Raw genomic sequence first — 16,519 nt, forward strand, 5'->3', positions numbered from 1 at the left:
AGCTTAAAATGTTTACCATTTGACTTCTTAAGAAAATGTCTGCCGGGGCGCCTGGGTGGCACAGCGGTTAAGCGCCTGCTTTCGGCTCAGGGCGTGATCCCAGCGTTCCGGGATCGAGCCCCACATCAAGCTCCTCTGCTATGAGCCTGCTTCGTCCTCTCCCACTCCCCCTGCTTGTGTTCCCTCTCTCGCTGGCTGTCTCTATCTCTGTCAAATAAATAAATAAAATCTTTTAAAAAAATTTAAAAAATTAAAAAAAAGAAAATGTCTGCCAACCCCTGGGACCTATATTGACCACTTGGGAACAGCTTTGTATTTTGATGGGGCTTCTTCTAGGAGTTATTAACATTTTTTATACCATAAATGCCTCTGATAGTCTGGTGAATCTTGTGGACCCTTCATGTAACAACATTTTAAAAATAAAATGTGAGACAAATTATGTAGGATTATAAAGGAAAACAATTATATTGAGATATAGTTATCAAAATGTTAAAAATAATTTCTGCTATAGTAATATATATGTTTCTATATTAATACCTTAAATAATAAGATCTAGAAGTGACCCTACTAATAAATATCATAATTTCAAAGTAGCAATAAAGAGTTAACAGTTACAAGTGGATAATGATTCAAAAATACCTGTGATTTTCTTGATAACAAAGACACATAACGCTCACCCTACTATGTTTGTTGACTATGTTCATAATTGGAACCAAAATTACATTTTGGTTAGATATTCATAAAAATAAAGATGCAATTTTTCCCATATGAGGTCATTTTATCCATGTACCACTTGGGTGTCTGTCAACCCCAGATTAATAGTACCTGCTAACATCTTCCACCTGCTAACAGATACCACAAAGGAAAGAACAGAAAGGTCCCACTCAAGGGATAATGAAAGAAATAAGTCATTTCTTTGTGATTTTTCTACTCTGTTTCAAGAAAGCAAGCTCCGTATTAAACATCAGCTGCGTACAAAAAGAACATACATTTTATCTCCGTTACGAATTACCTTCAGCTTTTCTCTTTCTTCTTCAGCCAGTTGATTTAATTCCATTTTTCGAAGGACCTTTTCAGTCCACTCATCGATGACATTTTTTAAGTTAAAAAGTTTGTCCCATAATGCTAGAGCTCGACCAAGATTTTCATAGTAGTCTTCTGTCTTTTCATTTATCTACCATAATTTAAAAATAGAAAGAACACACTTAGTGGTAAAAAGTATGAAAACCATTGTTTCAGACACACTCTATTTTAAAATAAAAATTTAGTTTACCTTCGCTTTTTAAATAATTTGCTTTTATCAACAAAAAAATGTGCTTTAACATATCACGTAATTCTTCCTTCCACAAAAAAAAACTTTGCTGCCACTTACAGGCAACTGAAAGCAATAGTCTTTCTAATTTCTAAACCACGATAAATGAAAGGTGCTTTTAAAACACAGAAGAGAATATAACACAGACAAGTTCTTATTTTGTAATTCATAAAAATATAATTATTACTCAACCAAAACTGTATTAAATATATAGTTGCACATGAATACCTTGAATGGTTACTATATTAACTAGTTTATTTAAATAAGTTGAATATAAGCTTTTATGTCTCAAGATGATAGACCCATTTGTTAGTAGTATCCAACTCTGGGGATGAAATTAATACCTAAGTCATAAATTTTATATTATTTGAACATTTTACAATGAAGACTTTTGAACTTTATAATTAGATAAAAATACTAAAGATACAACAGAAAAGATCAATTTGCTAGTAAAATAAAATTTTTAGTGAATTAAATTGTCACTCACATCAAGCCATCTATCCACAATAATATTAGCTTCTTTCTCAAAAGGAGGCTCTTCAAAAATTCTCATTTTATTTAGATGAAATTGTAGATTTCTGCAGATCTGGTTAATCTTGTCTACAACTTCTAAATGTTCACTAAATTCTTCTTTAACAATTTCAATCTGTAAAAAAGATAGGTAACATGTTTTTGATATATTTACACAGAAAAACTGGTAAGAACCAAAATTCTATTATTGGCTATTTATTAGAGAGTATTTCCTTTGCACATTATACTTCTCTAAAGCAGCCTGTTATTTTCCCACTTTCTCAATAAAAAGTTTTTAGAATCCTAACTATCTCATTTAACAATAACCCCACATCCAAATTTCTTCCCATTCTGCATGATGAAATAATTATAATAATCTAAAACCATGTTTCTTGTCGGGAAATAACAGTCTACCAAAAAAAAAAAAAAAGCACCTTCATTCAGTAATACAAAAAATGGCAGATCCTAGAGTCCTCTAACAGGAATCATCTTTGGAATGTTGAAGAACCTACATGCTCATCGGAATAAAATGGACAGAATTCTAATACATCTTTAATATGACTTCAATTTTAATCTTCCACAATTCTAACTCCACATCATTTCTAACATGGAAGGCGAAACACTACTTTACCAAAAGGCCAATGATCTTAAACTACAAAATAAAATTTGAGAGTTGACTAATATAATCTTCATGTTTTACTCAGCTTACCAGTCGTACCTGAGCATTGTTAACAATTATATAAAATTTGAAAATAGATATCTCATAAGCAAATACCCAAAAAATATATATACACCCGAGGAAATTTCTGGAACTATACAGTAGATATAATTTTCCCTATTCTTCCCATTAAGCACAACTAAAAACCCTGGATATCACATACAAAACAAACTCAAAGAATGAAAAGTGGAGAGTTCAAGAAGGCTGAACAACTCGGGTCATCAGCTCCTGAACACCGACTTGGTGCATCTTCTTTCCTCTCAGAGACACCAGAGTGTGTGCTGGAGGAGCCGACACCTAGTAACGTCAATGTGCACGGGGAAAAAATGTCCCAAAGGAAGCTTGCTTTCTTCAGCCAGAGAACCAAAAATGGGACACTCCAGCAAGACAGAAAACTTTTAGGAAATAATCAATCACTAGGGCCAAATACCACAGAAAAAGATATGAAGAGATAGTTCATCAAAGATGACCTACAGATGGCAAACAAGCACAAGGAAAGACGATCAATACCATTAGCAATTAGGAAAATGCAAATTAAACCATAATGAGATACCACTATATACCTATCAGAATGGTTTAAAAAAACTGAGACAGGGGCGCCTGGGTGGCACAGTCATTAAGCATCTGCCTTCGGCTCAGGGCGTGATCCCAGCATTCTGGGATCGAGCCCCACATCGGGCTCCTCCACTGGGAGCCTGCTTCTTCCTCTCCCACTCCCCCTGCTTGTGTTCCCTCTCTTGCTGGCGGTCTCTGTCAAATAAATAAATAAAATATTTAAAAAAAAAAAAAAACAACTGAGACAATATCTAATGCTGGCAATGATGCAGAGAAACTGGATTACTCCACATTGCTGGTGGGAAAAGTTTGGCAGTTTCTTTAAAAACTAAATACACAATTAACATACAAGCCAGCAATGGCACTCCTGGGCAGTCAACCCTGAAAAGTAAAAACTTCTATTCACATAAAGACTCCTACACGGAGGTTTATAGCAGCTTTACTTATAATTGCCCCAAATTACAAACAACCCAGATGTCCTGCAGTGGTGAATAATTAAACAAACTGTGGTTATAACCGTACCGTGGAATACTACACAGCAAGGAAAAGGAACGATCAACACATGCAAGAACCTGAATGACTCTCCAGAGAATTATGCTGGTGAAAACAGCCAATCCCCAAAGGTTACACACTCTATGTTTGCATCGGAGGGAAACGGGTAGGGTTATAAAACGACGACAGGAGTGGTCCTTGTGGTGATGGAAATGTTCTTTATCTTGACTGTATCAATGTCGGTATCCTGCCTGCAATATTGTATTATGTACTTATATAAGACTGAACACTGGGGAAACTCACAGTGAAGGGTACACAGGATCTCTCCATAGAATTCCTTACAACTGCATGTGAATCTACAATTATCTCAAAATAAAAGTTTAACTGAAACAGTAATTGAATAAAAATTTTAAAAACGAGAAAAAGTTACTGAGGAGGTTTCTGTCTCCCGACTGGAGGCTGACTGATACATTTATAAAGATGAGATGCAAACTCTGTTTTCTCTCCTGGCACAGGACTCTTCGCATTGGGCATAATAAGTTTTGTTCAATCAAATGGGAAAAAATTATATGTATAATTAATTTTCATTACATTCGAAGAACTTTGTTGTTACACTGACACAAGCCACCACTGAATGAAGAAAAAAGAAAGAGCGGGAGAGGGTACTTTCACCACTGACGGGAACTGTGGGTTTTCTTCCACAATAAATAGAAAGGGTAGAATAAAGGAAATGTAGACTCACTCTGCCTTTTCCCAAACGTGAATAGTCCCCTGACACTCTAGCCTTTAGTCTTACTTTTGCACTTGTGTCTTTCATTAAAGAGAGTGGAAATCTGGTCCCATATCCTAGGTAACATCCAGGTTTCTATGGCTTGGAAGACAGAAGTTCTCAGTGGTATCATGTTTCAGCCACTGGTGCAAAGCATCACGCTAGAAACACACACTACAGAAATGGATTGTTTCTGAAGACGTATCTAATTCGTCACAAAATTAACGGAAAGTTCTGTGCTAAAAAGTACCAAAATTTACTTTTTCCAGACAGTTAAAGAAGCATCTGAGAAAAGAATTAAATATTAGTGTACTGGAACGTGTATAGCTTCCACACGAAATATTATTTCAGCAAATGCGTAAAACGCTCATATGCTAGATCCCATACTAGGTATAAAATTCTCAAGATAATAAGAAATGCCTGGACCCTTCTACATTTCTTAAAGGTAATTATTTTATTTTATTAATTTTTAAAATACCTTTGTGAACAAACCTTTACGGTTGAGAAAGGGGAACAAAGCAAAGTTAACCAGTTTTCACTTCTGCCATATACATAGTTCAAATGTTTACAGAGAATGCAATATTATGATGATTGAAACATGACTTTGTAATCATACAGACCTGGGATTAAGTCACGATTATGCCACTTATTAGCCATATAATCCTGGGGAAATTATTTAACTTCTACCCTCACTTTTTGTCTTTTTTTATGGAGGAAGTTGCTAATCTATCCAATTCCAAGTCATAAATTGGACGTTACTGCTAAGCAAGATCAGCATGGCTGAAACATTCAATACATGGATATGGTGCTTTTTTTGCTCTGTGTTGCTTTCTTATTGTTCAACAGGTAAGATCCTTGAGACTAGCGTTATGAATCTATCTTCACATCAGGTGAAGAACCCAGGCCACTGTATCAATATCTGAGCTACTCTGTGATAAGAGTCCAAGATTTGGATTTAGATCTGGAGGAGAGTAAGACCTTGTAAGCACTTAGGCTGGCCCACATGCTTGATCCATGTTTCCCCCAGAGAACTTGCTGGGGTATTGAGCACTCGTGCACATTATAAAAGAGCGATACCATTGGTCTTGTTTTTTGAGTATATATCTCCTTTGACAGTCCCATAGCAAATCAGGAAAACTGACAGGTCAGGGTTGGGGAATTTTTTTGTTCTTTATTTATGATGCCATTTTAATAACATTAAAACTCCTACAGTTACTTCTGAAATTCTCTAAAGAAAAAAAACAAAAACAACACCTCTAAACCTTGGTTTTCCCACCAGTATAACAGGGTTAATAACACCTACCTTGCAGGGTAATAAGGTTACGTGGGAATGAAATGATACAACCATGTGTGATGAATTTGGCACACAATGGCCAAGCCATCCATGGCAGAAGCTATCATGATCGCCATCATTTTTAGTAGTAGGAGTAGTGTTACTTAAAACCTCAAGGCCACATGATCGCCCTCTTTGCAAATAAAACCAATTTTTCTGGCTTCAGGATTTTCCAGCTTCTGGGATAAATCATTTATTGGAGTGGAGGGGTATAGTTTGGCCCAAGAAGAAAGAAGGACATTAGTAAATTTTTAAAGTGCTACCATTAATGTCTTTGGTATTAAGAATTTTCCATATTTAATATTATATCCTTAGGCTAGATTCCTAGAAATGAAATATTTGGTCAAATGGTGGACAAATTTTCAAGGACCTTGAATAACGTTGTCAAAGTGTTTTCCAAATGGGTAGTAGCAATCTACTCTTTAACCAGAAACATAAAGAGTACACATCTCGCTGACCATCAAAAGGCAAACAAAGGTATTTTTGAGTAGTTCTGGTTTCCTTTGATTACTCATGAGGTTGAACTATGTGTGTGTGTGTCTCTCTTTTTTTTTTAACAATTGTCAGTTTATTCCCTATGTACAAATACCCGTTTGGATCTCAGTGGTTTACTCACTAATTTCTACGAGTTCTCTATATATTATTGCAAACCTTATTCTAGCATATTTATGAAAATACTTTTCTACTCTACAGCATTTTTTTAAAGATTGTATTTATTTATTTGAGAGAAAGAAAGAGCACGAGGGGGGGTGGGGCCGAGGGAAAAGGAGAAACAGACTCCCTGTTGAGTAGGGAGCCCAATGCAGGTCTCCACCCCAAGACCCCAGGACCATGACTTGAGCAGAAGGCAGACGCTTAACTGACTGAGCCACCTAGGCACCCCTCCTATGAGATTTAAATGAGGAAGGCCACCAAGATCTAGCAGAGGTAGCTTTTGGGTTTGGTGGTCTCTGGATCTAGGAGGATCCTGTCCCTATCCCAGTGGATTTGAGGGTCTATCTACGCGTTGTTTTGGTTCTCAGAAAATAAAACACGATCAGCCTTACAAGAATGAGGACTTTTAATAAATTTCTCCTGTGCATAATATAATTTCATACATGCAAAATATATAGTAATAATATAGTTCACTTACACACGCCCTCATAAATGGAAGTTGGTATGATGAAGTTTAATTTTTTGTTATTTAAAATAAATAAATAAAATAATTATTTAAGATCCCAGAGTCCTGGGATCAAGCCCCACGTCAGGCTCCCTGCTCAGTGGGGAGTCTGCTTCTCCCTTTGCCTCTGCCCCTCCCATCCGTTCACGCTCACTCTCTCGCTCTCTCTCAAATAAATAAAATCTTAAAAAAATAATAATAGCTCTCACAGGAAACCAGTTAGACAGTCACATACTGTACAACTGGTGTCCAAACAGGGTTCTTCGTGATTGGTCAGTTCCAAGAGACTGAGTCTGAGAACGCAGATCTCATTCCTACTCTATATAGCTCTGGCCATGTGTCCGCACGCTGAATGTCACTTCAGCCTCAGGGATAAGTGTTCTAGATAAAGACTAAATTGTAAGAATCTGGTTGATTCTCTCTTTCTCTCTCAGCAACTGGGAAGTTCGACAAAATTGCTTTCTAATAATCAGGTGTATCACGGAGATTATATTTCACACATGCTTTTGACCCTTTAATAGCACTTCAGCATAGGACTCATAAAACCAGTAGAAAAAGCAACTTTCTGGTATACAGTAATGTAGTATAGTAGTAGTATTCTTCAACTATTCCATTCCTTTGCCACTTCTGGTTGATAACCACCTAAAATCATAGAAAATAATGACACCTAGTGTCTAAAAGTGTCACTCTTCTTTGACTATGCTGTGATTGGTGAGGCTATGAATACAGACGGAGCATTACAGATGGAAAGTCACACATCTTTACAGAAAGCGAATGTAATTATTCCTTTGTCTGCTAATAACGGAGGGGTTTCCCACTACCTTCATTCTCTCGAGCCTAAGATGAAGTCTCGGGTTCCTTTTTGGTAGAAGGTCAGCGCAAAGACTGTCAAAACTCTACAGAGGTAGGAACAGGGGTGACCACAGACTCCAACAGAACCACACCGCCAGTACCAAACACCAGACACAAGCAACCCAGCATCGACTTGGGCACTGAATTTTTCCAAGCCCTAGTAATAAATTCAATAAGGTCTGAGATATCTGATAAAACAGGGTCACTGTTCTTTTAAGCCAAGTTTCAAAAATGACTCTATTTACAATATCTTCTTCATTGTCAAAGCCATTGTGTAGAGCTTCCTTTGGAATCTGGACTCACCTCCGCTATCCTTTTCTTCAGGTTCTCTTTTCCCATGTAGGAAGCCTGAAGGGAGATGACATTCTCTTCTTTTTGAATCAAAGCAGTCAAGACACCTTTAAAATTCTGATATTGTTTTAAGAGCTCCAAAACTCGTTCACATTGGTCAAGGCTATGGAAAAAAAAATGTACAAAAGGTAAATCTCTAAAAATAATAAAACCATTCTCTCCCTTTGTAGGTATCCTATAAAAATGACTAATACATTCTAGAAGGATTTTTCCTCTTGACATGGCTTAGCATATTGTTTAACCAATGTAGCCTAAGAATGATGGCACATACAGTTATCTGGCAAATGGATGGTAGAAATAATCACTGGATTATGATTTTTACCAGATCAATAGTAAAAAAAAAAAATCACCAGATGTAAGCTCTAGAAAGAAACACAGGATTCATAACCTTAAGAAATCAGCATCTTAATGTCATCATTAACCAAAAAACACCTTGGAAAACAGTGCCTTCTTAGCACTCTTCTTGGAGATGGTTTTGACACAAATTCAGCAAGTCACAGTTTATTTATGTCTATTTAACTCATTCTAGATTTAGCCCTTTTTAAGAAGTAAAGAAATACAGATAATTTGGCAGTTAGGATACCTGATTTCTACTTAGAGGTGGGCACTAATCAGTCATGTGAACTTAGATAAGTTACTTTAGCCTCTTTGGACCTCAATTTCTTTCCTCTATGAAATCTAAGGGTAGACAGATTGAATGCCACAGACAGGCTTTATCTTGAGTACTGTACACTCAGCTTCCAGTAGAACTCAGGAAGTGCACTCAGAGTTCTGTGTAAAAGGACCACTGAGGTGAGCAGGGTTAAGGGAAACGTCCAGGGAGCTGGGGGATTAACCAGAGCAAAAACAGATACACCACTCATCCTCAGGGGAAAGAAGGAAAGTACCCTGGGCCAGAGAGGAGGGTGCCAGTAGGAGATCCCAGAACCACCTGCTGGAAAGAGAGGGGATAAGACCATCCTGACCTCTCTCTCTGCTTGTCCTCAAATCTACGTGTACCTCCCACTTCCTATCCCAGCTGGACCCTTTGGCCTGGCTGGTACAGTCTGTTAGGGATCAGCCTTCCTGACCACTTCTTCGTCCAGGCAGAGAGTAAGGGAAAGAAGGGATAGATGGGGCATAGTCAGCAGAATTGCCAACTAGGACTGGTAGGTAATGGCTATCACGTAGTGAAGAAAACTTGTGAGCCTGCCCAGGCTCTGCAGAAAAGAGAGTGGTCACTGACGAGCAATGTTTGCCATTCCAATAGGGCGATGTGGTAGAATAATGCCCCTAACCCCAAAGATGTCCATACCCTGCCCCTGGATCCTGTGAATATGTTCCCTTACATGGCAAAAGGTACTTTTCTGGTGTGATTAAGTTAAGGGTCTTAAAACAGGGGCATTACCAGAATTATCTATGTGGGTGCAATATCATCACAAGGGTCCTTATAAGAGGGAGACAGGAGGGTCAGAGTGACAACAGAAGCAGAGATGAGAGGAGAGAAAGCCAGATTAAGACTTGAAGATGCCACACGGCTGGCTTTAAAGATGGAGGAAGGGGACACACATCAAGGAAAGTGGTAGGAGGCCTCTAGAAGGCAAGGAAATGGATTCTGTCCTAGAGCTCCGAGAAAGGAAGGCAGCTTGATTTCAGAATTTCCAACCTTGAGACTGTAAGATAAATTTGTGTTGTTTTTCAGCCACGGAACTTCCTATAATTAGTTATAGAACAGCAACAGAAGACGAATACAGGTGGCGTAATAATAATTATAAACATACTGTGTATTTCTTACCCCTCTTAGATAACCTCTTAAATTCATCGGGCTATCATCTAGGATTCCAGCTCTTGCCCAGACATTGGCCGCACGAGCTTCCGGTATGAAACTCTCACATTTGTCCCTCCTTTAGATCCATGAGGATGTGTTTTCAACGTATCTCAAAAAGTTAACTGCTCTACAAACAACTTCTCAGATTCGGGAGGGAGTTTTCTCCTTACCATTCAGTGACCGAAGCTTTTGTACTCTCCCACAAAAGTGCTGTGTTTTGGAACTGTTGATTCAGAGGTTTTTCTCTGCCATCTTCAAATTGTGGAAGAGAATCAACCATCTCTTGCAAGCATTTCTTCTCTTCTTCATATTCATCTAGATCCTTATCCAGTCTCATTAGTGATTTTTTCCTTGATTACGAAAGAGAAGAGTTTGATAGCCAGTTATTAGCCAAACTGATTCAACACAAGGATGGGTAATTTGGGGGAGCACACTAACTTTAATTTGCCCTCAAATTATTACATCAAAATTACACACTCCTATTACAGAGTTCACGAGGCTCTTTGCATCTCCAGAATACTAATTTGGTATTTTAGACATAATATACAAAAACCACAAGTAGTAACATTTTTCTGTGGTGAACGCACTTGTAAAGGGAGTGGATACATATGTGAGAGAAAAGAGAAAGTGTGTGTGTGTGTGTGTGTGTGTGTGTGTGTGTGTACGGGAAAGAGCACGGCATGGAGAGAAGAGAGATGGGTGGTCATGCCCTGCAAGCTCCCAAGGAAGAATGGAGGAGGCCAAGGAGAAATGGACAAGCAAGGAAACCTTGCATTTCTACCTTGTATACAAAAACCTCTTCCCCATCAAAAAAAGAGTCATTTGACCTAAGAGTTTTCACTGCAAACGAATCCTGGAAGGATTAACTCCATTCACCTAGGTCTAAATTGCTTTTAGCAGACGCTCACTGTCTCTACCTCCTCTCCTCCAGTTCTCTCTGGAGTCTACTCCCATAAGGCCTTCACCCCCTACGGCTCCTCCCAAACTGCTATCAAGATCTCCGGTAGCCTCCATGTTGCTAAACCCCTGTTCCATTCTCCATCTCCACTCCCTTCACCGGTCAGCAGCAGTCGACACAGCTGACCACTTCTCCTTGTTGAAAGGCCTCCTCACTTGACCCCAGGACTCTCTTGATATTCACCTGCCTATACTGGCCACCCCTTCTTGGGACTTTTGCCTGGTTCTTCCTCATCTCCCTAATCTCTTAACATGGAGGGCCTGGAGTATGCAGCTTGGCCCTCTCCTCTTGCCCATCTGAACTCACTCTGCTGGCAATGTCATCCATCTCATGACTTTAAATAGCATTCTAGACACTGATGACTCTCGAATGCATACCTCTAGCTCAGCCCTCTCTCCTGCCTCCATCTACTGTTAAGAGTCTTGTTGATATCCTTACTTGAATGTCAAATAAGTATTTTGAACCTATTGTTTCTAAAACCAAGCACACTTGATCTTTCATTCAATACCTGACAAACTTCACTCTTTCTCATCTCAGTCGATGGTAACTCCATTCTTCTAGTCGCTCAGGTCAAAGCCTAGAATCATTCTTGACTCCAATCCTTCTTTTATAACCTAGGTACAGTGTGTCAACAAATCTTATGGACTCTATCTTCAAAATATACTCAGAATTTTAGTCCCTTCTGCCACCTCACCACTGGTCCATACCACCACCATCTGTTACCTGAATTACTACCACAGATGAACCCAGACTTCCTGTATCTTCCCTTGACTCCTACACTCTGTTCTCAACATGTCAGCCAGAGAGAGCCTGTTACATTGCAAACCAAATCATTTCCATCTGCTCAGAACCCTCCAATGACTTCCCATGTTATACAAAGATAAAGCCAGTTATCACATGGCCCACAGGTCCCTACCTGAGCTAAGCCCCATCCCACCTGTTCCTTTCTGATCCCCTTTCATACTTCTTCCCCTCACCACTGACCTTCTCACCCCCTTGTCTCCCCTCAGACATGCAGCACATGCGCACACCCAGCCTTTGTACCTTCCGCTCCCTCAGCCTGCAAGGCTCGTCGTCCTGGTAGTCACCTGGCTAGCTCTCTCATCCCATCTGACTCAAAGATTACTTTCTCAGTAAAACTGCCCTTGATGACCCTTTTGGAATTACAACCCCCTCCTCCTTCCTTGCTTAATTTTTCTTCATAGCTTTTATCACCATCGAACATTGAATATCTTACTCCTTTCACTAGATAAGAAGCTCTATCGGGGACAAGAGTTTTTGTCTATTTTGTTAACTGCTATGTCCCCAGTACCTAAAATAGTACCTGGCACACAACACATATTTGTTGTATTAATAACCAAATTAAAAGTTAAGGTAATTTATTGTTTATCAATGTATAGTTTTACATGTATAAATTAACATGTAATTCATTCATTACTTATTTATAAATATATTAAATTTATTAATGACAAATTAATAATTAAGTTAGTAATTAGCTCAACAGCTCTCTTAAGAACGGGGCTCTGTAGGAATTGAAGTCTCATTGAGACCACAAGCACAGAGCAATTTCAGAGGGAAGAGCGTAGTCAGCTGAAGAGCCTCAGAGAGCACTGAGCCTGAGGGACTCAGTGGGCAGAGGAGACAGAACGTGGGAATGATTTAGACAGGGGAGGGGAGTCCACAAAAGTAACTTGCTAACTTTGTCACTGCAAGACCTGGAGGCTGGCTCTGAACGTGAGAACTAAAATAACAGCACTCGTACAGAAGGTTGCCCCCCTCAGTTTACTGCAATTCTGCTCCTTCTCCAGAACCAGCACTAACCTTAGGCTGACCTCTCAAATTCAATCCTATGCCTTCCCACTCAGTCCCCCTCCCAATCCTGCTGGGAGGAGAGGAGAAAACCAAATAATTAAGGAAGAAGTAGGAACAGGCCGTGGCATGCATATCTTCCACCATTTCTTTCTTTATAATCCAACACGTGGAGTATTTCAGGTCTTCCCCCATCATGAGAACCCCGTAATAACAGAGCACTAAAAGGGACTTTGAAGGAACTCAAGTACTTCACACACATCTTATTTCACTCTTCCTTTGTCCATGAAATGCACACGTTAATGAGAAAAAAATCACAGAACATTTTGTAAAGGCACACTAGCAACAAAACTGGAGCTTGTCTGAAAAGTCTACAGAACAGAACGCTGAACCCTGAGCAGAGCAGGACGGCACAGAAGTAGAAAGGCACAGGCAGTATCCTCTCACCTGACAGATCCTGAACACACAGAAAAGTAGCGTCCTGCATCGGGACAGGATGGAAATGAGACTCACCGTTGTTTTACAGCTGGAACCGTGGGATCCTTAAGACTGATTTTGCTGATTTGATCGTACACGTCCTGAATGTTTTTCAGGAGTTCATTATTTTTGAAAATACAAGTCTCTAGTAATTTGTTTTCTTCGGTGAGCTCTTCCTGCCCGCCGCAGCCACGTGTCTCAAACAACTTTCTCGACAAAGCAACAAGGAGTTTGTCACAGGTGTCGTCACCCTGTTCAGCATCGTTCAAGCTTATGCCGAGCATCTTCAAACGTTTATCCAAATGTCTGGCCTGGTCCTTCATCAGACTAATTTCTCTTTCTTTATCTTCTACCGTCACAGTGTTTTCTCGTACTACCTGGGTATCTGAGGCTGAAAGGTCCGTTACAAGCTCAAAAGAGAGTTCAGCTGTTCTCAGAGAAGTCAGAAACTCCTCCAGAGCTCTGAGGGCATCTTTGCTCCTCTGTACCTTGTGGTTCGCTTCTTCGAGTTGTGTTCTGTGCTTCAGCATAATAGACTGCGCTGCACGTAGATCAAGTGGGTGTAATTCCTTGAACGCAGCGTCGCCCGACTGTTCCAGGTTGTTACATATTTCAATCTGCTTGGCTATGGAATCTTGGATATTCTAAAATAAAGTAAGAAATGCTGAAAAGACTGAGGCAGAAGAAAAGAAAGACTGCACGTCAGAAATGAACCTAAACTTACAATGACTAGGTGGCATCTAAAAAATCGGTTCTCAGCTTTGCCAAGGCTGATGGTGTCAACAGAAGGCAACACTTTAATTACGAATGATCAGATGGCCCAGCTGTTTCATTATCTGATAACCTTCCTGACATTTCAATCCCCCAAAGAAAACAAGTATATAAATCTACTGCTTCAGTGAAAATAGAGATTAAACTGTTGAGACATCTGTTTGTAATCTGAAAAATAAAACTTAAATTTTATTTAAAATGAGACTTGGCGGTGGGGGAATGGGGTAACTGGGTGATGGGCATTCAGGAGGGCACTTGATGTATTGAGCACTGGGTGTTATATGCAACTGATGAATTACTAAATTCTACCCCTGAAACTAATAATATAGTATATGTTAACTAAATTGAATGTAAATAAAAATTTTTAAAAATTAAAAAAAATTTTTTTAAATGAGACTTGGAATAAGTAAACTGCAGAATATGCATGAGAGTCTAGGACAATATTCAGGCTCTCAGCCATTGGAGGAGACATTCATAAACAAACCTTCGTTCTGAATTCAAAGCAAATACCTAATTATTTACCCCACACTACCTACTTTCAAATTTGTGTGGGATTGAGAGTTGAGAAATAAATAAGTCTAAATTATTGAAGACTTTTCTGCCATTGCTTATAGTCTATATACTATTGATGTATAATTAAAAATCTCTGAGGAACTGAATTATTCTATGAGTACACTGGGAGAAGTTTTATTTACCTTCAGGTTTTGATAAATGCCATCAGCATCAATGAGATGAAATTCTTGAATGGCTATTTCATGGAGAAGCAGGTCCGAGCCACAGAGTAGAAGTGACTCCTTCTCCACAGGTAACACGATCTTCAGTGCGGTCTCCAGAGATTCCATTCTGGGTGAAAAATAAACCAGACATAATGGAAAAAGACAACATAAAGATATTCTATAAAACATATCAATGCCAGGGGCGCCTGGGTGGCTCAGTCGTTAAGCGTCTGCCTTTGGCTCAAGGCGTGATCCCAGGGTCCTGGGATCGAGCCCCCCATCGGGCTCCCTGCTCAGCGGGAAGCCTGCTTCTCCCTCTCCCACTCCCCCTGCTTGTGTTCCCTCTGTCGCTATCTCTCTCCCTGTCAAATAAATAAATAAAATCTTAAAACAAACAAACATATTAATGCCATGATTTAACAAAGAACAGAAAATAAGTACCCAATAAGAATACATACAATGATATGTACAGATTATCACATTAAAACCCAAATCCAGCAAAATAAAAACCAAAAAACCCCTCAAAAACCAAACCCAGCAATCCAAAATGTCAAAGAATAAGTTGTTTGCTATGTCCAATATTCTTAATAGCTTAATACACACCACACTGAATGGAAAATTGTTGTAAAATATACTAAGCCTTACCCTACCTTTTCCTAAACTTTTTTGAAAACATTTATTTTATTTTTTAAAAAGATTTTATTTATTTATTTGAGAGAGCGAGCAAGAGAGAGAGCACAAGCAGGGTGAAGGACAGAGGGAGAAGCAGACTCCCCGCCGAGCAGGGAGCCCAACGTAAGACTCCATCCCCGGACTCCGGGACCATGACCTGAGCCGAAGGCAGATGCTCAACTGACTGAGCCACCCAGGCACCCCTCATTTATTTATTTTAGAGAGAGAAAGAGAGAAAGTGAGTGGGAGGAGGGACAGAGGGAGAGAATCCTTCCAGCAGACTCCCCACTTAGTGTGGAGCTCAGCACGGGGCTTGATCCCACAACCCATGAGATCATGACCGGAGCTGAAACCAAGAGTCAGTCACCACCAGTCGCCCCTCCCTACCTTCTGAAATATAAAATATTGAATGTAATTTAAGTTTGCCTTTGATAGCAAAGAAATGTCATTATAAATTATTTTGTTAGTGAAAATATAATAGAATTCAAAGAAATAGGCTCTACTAATAATAAATTGAAATGTGTGACCTTGAACAAATAACATATAGACTCTGAGCCTCCGTTTCCTCCTATGTAAAATGGGGATATATCCTGGGGAAACACATCCTATGTATAGGGGATAATAACAGCACTCTCACTTTAAAAATGGGAAAATCGAGGCCCAGAAAAATTACGTGACATGGCCAAATGCATGTCCAAGGGCAGACAGGGCGGGGGCAGGGGAGTTGGGGGGGGCGGCAGGCAGAGCATGGCCTTTGGAACTCAACAGTGTTTAAGTTCCAGCTAAGTCTCTGGCCAGTGGGGCAGCTTGGTTATGTTAACTTCCCTGAGTATCAGTTTCCTCATCAGTCGAATGGCAATCGTGGTGGCCTCTCTCACTGTGGCTGTGACAACTAAATACAATAGCGTACTTAGTCTAGTACTAGCCGAGCTTAAAATAGCATCAAAAATTCAGTAAATGCAGTAAATTCGTGGTTAATAGGTCTCAGAATTATACCTGGTATTAAGAGTCATCTGAAACTCTCTTTCTTTTTCCTTTAATCTGCCTCTCATGTTACTTATAAAAGGCTTCTTTATGTCACTGTCAAGCTCTTCTAACTTCAAGGAGGTGATTTCAAACTCTTTCCAGCAAGCATCGGTTTCATTTTTTAAGACCTAGGTGAAACACATAAAGTGATCTATCAGCTAGTGGGTTAACAGGCACAATTATTCTGTTCTCACAAAATGAGGCATTTGCCAACCAATAACACAGAGTTTCA

The 16,519-nt window shown here is 39.4% G+C and overlaps 1 protein-coding gene across 3 annotated transcripts in view; it reads right to left on the reverse strand.

Moving 5' to 3' along the window:
* The window catches only part of SYNE2 (spectrin repeat containing nuclear envelope protein 2), a 308,022-nt gene that overhangs the window by 170,709 nt on the left and 120,794 nt on the right, over positions 1-16,519 (reverse strand). For all 3 annotated transcript variants that reach the window (XM_026486841.4, XM_044379732.3, XM_048220054.2), the window contains exons 28-34: positions 16,258-16,415; positions 14,569-14,716; positions 13,139-13,746; positions 10,029-10,208; positions 8,004-8,154; positions 1,800-1,958; positions 1,013-1,174 (exon numbers count right to left, since the gene is read on the reverse strand). In XM_026486841.4, coding sequence (XP_026342626.2) covers positions 1,013-1,174; positions 1,800-1,958; positions 8,004-8,154; positions 10,029-10,208; positions 13,139-13,746; positions 14,569-14,716; positions 16,258-16,415 — 1,566 coding nt within the window. The remainder of the gene's footprint in view (positions 1-1,012; positions 1,175-1,799; positions 1,959-8,003; positions 8,155-10,028; positions 10,209-13,138; positions 13,747-14,568; positions 14,717-16,257; positions 16,416-16,519) is intronic.

Source organism: Ursus arctos, unplaced genomic scaffold (assembly GCF_023065955.2).
Source record: "Ursus arctos isolate Adak ecotype North America unplaced genomic scaffold, UrsArc2.0 scaffold_25, whole genome shotgun sequence".
Classification (NCBI taxonomy): Eukaryota; Metazoa; Chordata; class Mammalia; order Carnivora; family Ursidae; genus Ursus; species Ursus arctos.